General features: G+C 36.7%; 1 gene segment (V, D, J or C); it reads left to right on the top strand.

Moving 5' to 3' along the window:
* Nucleotides 1-7,133: 7,133 nt before the first annotated feature.
* On the top strand, nt 7,134-7,630 carry LOC101994480. The segment is given in 2 exon segments: nt 7,134-7,188; nt 7,308-7,630. Coding segments are annotated over 2 exon segments (378 nt in total).
* Nucleotides 7,631-8,021: the final 391 nt, after the last annotated feature.

The following is an 8,021-nucleotide window of genomic DNA, read 5'->3' as shown; positions in this document are numbered from 1 at the left end:
GCTGGGGTTGTTTGTAGGAAGTAGTCTCCTGTGCCCATGTGTTGTAGAGTACTTCCCACTTTCTCTTCTATCAGGTTCAGTGTGTTTGGACTGATATTGAGGTCTTTAATCCTTTTGGACTTGAGTTTTGTGCATGGTGATAGATATGGATCTATTTTCATTCTTCTACAGATTGACATACAGTTTTGCCAGCACAATTTGTTGAAGATGCTTTCTTTTTATCCATTCTATATTTTATCAAAAATCAGGTGTTCATAGGTTTGTTTGTTAAAGTCAGGGTATTCTATCTTTAAATGGATTTATGTGACCCTTCTTCTATATAAGAGTACAGAACATGACTGGGGTAAATTTCAGGCACACTTATAGGATAATTGGAATAATTCTACCTTCTCTATATACATGGCATCTCATCACCAGAAAATTGCTGATATAGCTCAGATTACTGTTCTTCCCTCTATGTGGAGGAGAACACTGACTCTGTCTTGCTTGCTTTATACTTTTATGTGGAACACACCAAACTCATGGTCCTTTTTTATTAACTTGGGTATCAGCATTTTTACAACTTTGCTCTTTATTTTCTTATTCCAAGTTTTTGTCAGAAATCTAGCCAAATGTGTATGGGTCTTGATAACTGAGTTACATGCTTCACAATTTAAAATAAAATGGGGAGATGATGGTGTTAAGTATCCTGGAGCTGCTGCTTGACAAAGATCACAGTACTCAGACAACTTGGACTGACCCTTCACTGCCCTTGCTGCTTATTGGTAGTTGACTCACATCTCTTGCTCATGTCTCTGAAATTTTTAGTATTTTAACTTTTTGCTGGTAAACGCTGCTCACCAAAGTCTAGAACTGGGGCAGTGCAACAATTCCTGTGAAAGCTTATGTTAAGAACAAAACTTATGGTGGTTCCCTGGGAAAATTAGGTGCATAAAAATTTAGTCTCTATAGAAAATATTATTTAAGTGGTACCAATGATCTTGAGATATAGGACCTGAAACAAATAATTTATGAAGCAAAATTTAGGGAAATTTTAAAAGCGGGACACATGATGACGGCCAAACCACATTTGATTTTCATCTCTACCTGTCACATACTTGGAAGACTTTTAATATTTATACACTTTGGAGATACTGAATTGATGAAAAATTTTTATAAATCATTTGTGTCTTCTCCCAGGAATGCTATTTCCAATGTTCCCAAGACAGTAATGAATAGACTACTCTCCCCACTTTATGGAAATATTTTTATCTACTTGATGGTATTTTTTGTGCTTTTGAGATTGTGAATAAGCCATGGGTTTCTTTATGAGGCTATAAGACATCTTTGAGACATTTGTCCCTGTTCTTACTCAGAAGCAAGATAACCAAAAACAAAAAAAACAAAAACAAAAAAAAAAACAAAAAACAAAAACTTGAAAAGATCAACAAGAAATGGTGGGCTAGAGGAGTTGGCCATAGTTCAGAATTCAAGCCTATTCCCACTATACACCTAGGCAAATGTGGACACATGCAGCAAAAAAGTTAGACTAGATAAAACTACCTCTCTTCTACACAGAGACTTATATTGATGTGCAAAAATGATATGAAAATATGATAAAGGTATTCTTTAAAGATATAAATTACAAACATTATATTTTGACAAATTTCTGAATTATTTCTTGGGCACTCTGATCATTAAGTGTTAATAATACACTGCTTGGGACATGGTAGTTTGCTAAGAATGCCATGAAGATTGTTTTGGTCAAATGTCCTTCATTCAAAGGAGTAACCAACCTGAGAACAACTTGTTTTATGCCTCTAGATTCCTAAAAATGTGGGTTATGGGGTTAATGATTAAAAATGATAGCTGTTTTTCAAAGATGTCAAAAGTTGAGGGAAAATGATTGAAAATTATAACTTTTTCCTGTTGTAGTTTACAAATGGTGACTAAAAGATAAGCAAAAGGAGGTGAAATACCTGCACAAAACCAAAACTGATATGATCTATGGTTTGAAACTACATAAAGGTATACCTACTTACTAAATTTTATATAAAGAAAGAAGTTCTCGGGCTACTAGTCAGTCAGATTATAAGATCCTCCTGATCATCATGGTCTGTCTCACTCATTTCCCCACCTATTCTTTACATCTTCTGCTGGAAACTGTCCTCTATGGGGGATGATTATTGGTATGTGAGATCACCAGTATTTTTCTCTAGGAGTGGACTTGTGAAGTTTAGAGGACTCAGAGAAGAGAACCTGTGCACTTGTGTCGGCTCTTACAAGTACCAAAGCAGATTGTCCAGGCAATTTCTAGAGTCTCAGTGCTCTCTCTACATAGGGATTTTATGTTGAACATTTATAGAATATGAATGAGTCAGGAACACAATAAGTAGGAAATTAAGAAAATAAAAATCATTTACTGTGTCATTATATTTGTATAACTATTCATTTATTTCAGGAACCAGTGAAGATATTGTGTAGTTTCAGGGTGCACACACAAATCCTGATACTCTTGGAGAGTCAGATTTTTACCTCCTGCAGGACTAGTAAGAGTCTCCTACTTAGAAACGAAAACACTTAGTTGATTTGGTAGCTGCGGAGACAAGGCTTCAAATCTACATGTTCACCACACTTGTCTCAAGAGTCCCATACAGTTTCAGTGGCAGTGAGTAAGGACCTGATTTCACACTGTAAATCACTAGAGTGGAGGTTAAGGATTTGAGAGTTTGTTGTTGTCAGTGAATTCTAGAATATCTTTCCACAGTGACAATACCCTGAGCAAAACCTGCCCTGCTTGAAATGATAAAGCTGTTTCAAAAATTTCTTGTTTGGAGTGCAGTATGATTCATTCAGCAAGGCTGAAGATATGCTTAGGAGACAGTTGTTTCCCTGTGACTTTCATGTATCAGAACAATGAACCCCTAGGAAAAAGGACTTTTCAGGAGAATTCATGCTGGAAGAAGAAGTGGCAGCAGCTTATCTGAAGACAAGAGATGTCAGTGACTTACAGGATGAGAAAAGTGCATTCAGTTCTATTTAGTGGTAGAAAGGAACACATATTGAGCAGCACCACTTCAATGTGTATATATTTTTCCTTGTGTTTAAACTTTAGTATCATTTCAGGACACCACAAGATTGAGATAATACTTTGGATGACCTTTTCTCATCTTCCAAAGTAGCCTCATTGAATAAGATCTTCTTTTTCTCGTTTTTAGTTTTAAGTTTGATTATTGAGGACATTTTTCTAGACCAGGCTCAGGGCATAGTACGTGATCTCACCTTATGGAACATTAAGAAATTCTCTGAGCCTTTATAAGAGGAAGTTGCTGAAGAATTCAAAATAAAAAGTAAATATGTCCTCAGAACAATTGGAACTTATATATCCAACAAGGAACTATTATCTAAAAGAAACAATGAACTAAAAGTGCAAACAACCAGTAAATCAACATAAAATCTAACAAACCAAATCATAAATGGGATAATAAAATAGTTCTCAAAAAATAAAATACAAATGAATAATAAACAACCTCTGTTATTACAATCATTCTGCCATCATTTCTGCAATGTCCCCTGACCATGGAAATGAGATATGATATAGATGCCCTGTTTCTGGCTGAGCAGAGCACTAACACTTATTATTTGCACTTTACCATTTGTGACTCTCTGTCTCAGCACCCTATACTACAAAAGAAAACATCTCTAATGGGGTTTGAAACTGCACTAACTGAAATGTATAGAGATATAAATTTGGACAATAGTTGACACTGAGGATTTTTAGCTAAATAATAGTAGTTGGTTGGCTTTTGAGGTCAGTGAGCTCTGAAACCTTTGGCTCTTATGCAGATTTCCAGCATCAGGTATATTTTATGCCATTTTTTAAAGAGCTGTGCCACATTTGATCCTATGATCTAATCTTTATTGTAGATAATTATTGCAGCTCATGTGTTTCGTAGTTTTGTAAGAATATTCAATTTTCCCCTCAGCAATTCATATAACACCTTTTCAGTACAGCAAGAACTAACCATCAGGGTCTATCTTCTCTATGGTCAATACTGATTTGTCTCCACATTCTTTTACAAATGTGTCTAGTGTACTGAAATAGCATCTCACCATAAAATTCTGGTTGGAAACTATCTTAGTTTGCATACAATATTTGTGATAATCATCATAACATCAAGCAATTTATCAAAATGATTTATTTTGATATATGTTTTAAGATTAGAATCCATGATGATAGAGATAAGGCATGGTGGCTGGAGGAGCACATGAGAGATCAATTCTTGAACTTCATGAAGGAAATAAAGAAGAAAAATTGATATATTGCTTTGAAATATCAAAACTTACTGGTCCCAGTAACATACTTCTTCCAGCAAGCTCAAACCTCCAATATATACAGTAAAAGAAAGTCTGAACCAAGTGTTCAAGCACTTGAACATCTGGGGTACATTCTCATTCAAATGACTACAATAATCAAAATCAGTGAACATCATCCTCAGTGTTTTGGGGATCTTCAGTATAGGTTTCATCAACTCCTAGCAGGTAAGTATCCCAAACCTGGCTCAGGGATATTTATTTGTCAATCTACATCTTCTGGGATGAGCCTAAGGCCAGGTGTAGGTTAACTCTACAGAATCTCTTTTATATTACTGAGAATATGCATGAAAATCATCAAATAATAGCTTATTTTATGACATGGTTACAACATTCTTAATGATGATTTTCCCTTCCCTGGCTCCTTCTTTAGACCTTTCCTCCCATGCCCCTCCACACTTAATACCATGTATCTATTACTCTCTTTTCCACTTTTATGTCTCCTGTGTGCTATCTCTGGCACTAAGCAAATTCCTCTCCCTTTCTACCACAATGGTTTCTCAGATTCATCAACTATTTCAAATAAAGCACAGAGCCCCAGAGAATACCTTACACAGTCTTCTCCAGCTGTATTTATTTTCTGAAAAAAATTACAATTTTCCATTTTTGTATCCAAATAAATGGTTTTTAACAATAAAGAAAAGGAAGCTATTGTGATTTCAGAAAAACGAATACAAGTGATTACATATATCTGTATAATATGATAAACATGATGCGAGGAATAATGTGATAGATCTCATTCTTGCTTTCATTAATTCAAGTAATATACTTATCTTCACTTGTAGAAACCATCTAAAGATGAAAGTGCAGACTAGGATTTGCCTAGAGCAAATACCTTAAGAACAGCACCATTTCATTTTCTCTTATTTACCAGGTAAGAGTTCCCATTTTCAGTGTCCCTGCAGAGCACCTGTGAATATCCATGAGTGTGGAAAGAACTGCTATAAAGCTGCCACTACATTCAAACATCACATTTTTGTAAAAAAGGTACTAATGAGAATGGGGAGAAAAGGGAGTATGGAGAAGATATAGTACAGAATAAAGATAATATATACATTTCTGAGAATTCATAAAATGTGAATTAAGCAAATTATCTGCAAATGCTGCTTTGTCTTTTACTGTGGTATGCAGCAATCATGCAGTGAGATTTTGAACGATGTAGCAGAAGGCACACCCACCAGGATCAATGCATTCTGATGAAGATAAACCCAGTTTGCAAAGCACCACAACCCATAAATATAGAAGGGTGTATTTTCTAAAATTTAAATTAAAAAAATAAGTATGGAATTTTAATGTGGCAATAAGACTTACACATTAAATCTTTAGTGGAAAACAGAAAAACATGCATTTATTTCTAAGAAGAAATGAATCAGAAGACTAAATATGTTTTAGTAAGTGAGACCATCGTTGTCACATAATCTCCCATTGTTTATTACTGAGCACATGGTTTACTTATTTTGATGAGAACCACCACTTCAGAGGTATGCCAAGTGCTATAGAGCCTGCTCTCCACAATTTGGTTCCAACTGATTTTCAAGGTCCAAAATCAATGTCAGAATAAGGTCTCAGTTGAAGTGTATTTCATGAAAAAAATAGATATGAACATTTGACCTACTGTATATAAAAGTTATTAAATTATTATATTAAATAATTTATTGTTTGTACAACATATTAATAATTCTGACAAAGTGTGCATCATGACTAATACCCACCATAATGATATTATCACATGTCCTCCCACTGAATCTGAGCATTATGAAAGAGACACATTTCCTTTTTCCAGTGGATAGACCAGGGAACTGTTTATTGATGAGGAGTCACAGACAAGCAGGGAAGTGCAATGAAGCTGCTACCTCTTGCTTTCTCCCATACTTTCCCTAAGTGAGGCACATATCCAGTGTTTCTCTAGTAAGACTCTCCAATTGTATCATATTGCACATATGATACAATTGGAGAATTGCACATATGATACAATTTGAACATATGTTCAAAACAATTAAAATGAATAATAACCACTAAAAATCCTTAATTATACAGATGATTTATTTATACATGTTCAGGAAAATATCCAGAAACCAAGGAAGATGGGCAGGTCTAGCCCATTTCTTGTTAGTCTATGTGCCAGAAGGCTGATTTTGCTCTAAGTGGATATTTATGGAGAATCTCTTCTATATCAACTTGTGCTTATGCATAATACCTGTTCCATTATGGCAATTCACAGAACATCAAATAGACCAGAGACTCTTCATTCAGTAACTAATTAAGAAAAGGCACAGTCCCAAAACCAAAAATGTAGGCAGAACTCTTTTAGTCCTGTAGAGGAGAGAGAGGCAAGATCAGAGGATCCAGAGAGTTCCCTGACATTATGAAAACATGGCCTGCAGAAATTTCTGACCAGGATTTATGGGGGCTCATAGATCAGAGAGCCTGTATGGGTCTGACAGATTCTCTACATGTGTGTTATGGCAGAGTAGTTTGATGTTCCTGTGAGACACCTAACAGTGGGAGTGGGGGCTCTCTCTGACTCTTTTGGCTGACTGTGAAAATCTTTCATCTATAATTTTAAAACTGAGGCAAAAATACAGTCTCTGTAGGCATATGCGGGGATTGACTTGACCATCTGGAGACTCTGGGTTTTCTTTAGTTACTAAGTAAGCCTTGCAGCTGTACCCAGCACTAACTGGTTCCCAATGATTTGCATACATCCACTGTGCAGCCTTGAGGACTTCTTCATATACCAGTCAGACCCTGTGCAGTTGACATTGAAGTCAGTACTCATCATGGACATGAGGGCACCTGTTCAACTCCTTGGGCTCTTGTTGCTCTGGTTTCCAGGTAAAATAGGGCTAAAATGGGATTTTCATTGTTACACAGTAGTATTTTGACTGGTGTTTTGGGTAAGTCCTCTTTATGATGCTTAATTATATGGATACTTATTATGTCTGTACTTCTAGGTATCAGATGTGACATCCTGATGACCCAGTCATCATCTTCCCTGTCTGTATCTCTGGGAGACAGGGTCACTATCAGTTGTCGGGCCAGTCAGGGCATTAGTAATTATTTAAACTGGTACCAGCAGAAATCAGGGGAAGCTCCTAAGCCCCTGATCTACTATGCATCCAACTTGGAAAATGGAGTGTCATCTAGGTTCAGTGGCAGTGGATCTGGGACAGATTTCACTCTCACCATCAGCAGCCTAGAGCCTGAAGACATTGGGACTTACTACTGTCAGCAGTATAATAATTATCCTCCCACAGTGATACATGTCATAACATAAACCTACATGAAAGCAGAAGTGAGAGACTGAACTGTCTTATCTGCTCCATGTCATGCTCACTCACTGTAATTGCCTTGACGGGTTACATCGTCCAGGGTTAGTAACCGTCTAGCAGTTTAGTTATTTCAGGGTCCCGGAGAGGCACTATCTGTAAGATAAATGGGCTAGGAGAGAAGAAGAAGGCCATGCTACATTTGTCAGAGCCTCCGTTTATTAGAGATGGGGTACAGCTTTATATATGGTAAGGAGTTGGGGGATGGGCACAGGGGTCTGAGCTCTTGCCACGTGGTTCACGTTGGTCACGTAGCCAGGAGGTTACCTCCGGTCAGGTCACTGTAGGCCAAGAAGTCACGAGTTGACACACCTAGTTCCCTAGATAGTTTGGAATGTG

Source organism: Microtus ochrogaster, unplaced genomic scaffold, assembly GCF_000317375.1.
Source record: "Microtus ochrogaster isolate Prairie Vole_2 unplaced genomic scaffold, MicOch1.0 UNK175, whole genome shotgun sequence".
Classification (NCBI taxonomy): Eukaryota; Metazoa; Chordata; class Mammalia; order Rodentia; family Cricetidae; genus Microtus; species Microtus ochrogaster.
This window is presented reverse-complemented; position numbering and strand designations above follow the sequence as displayed.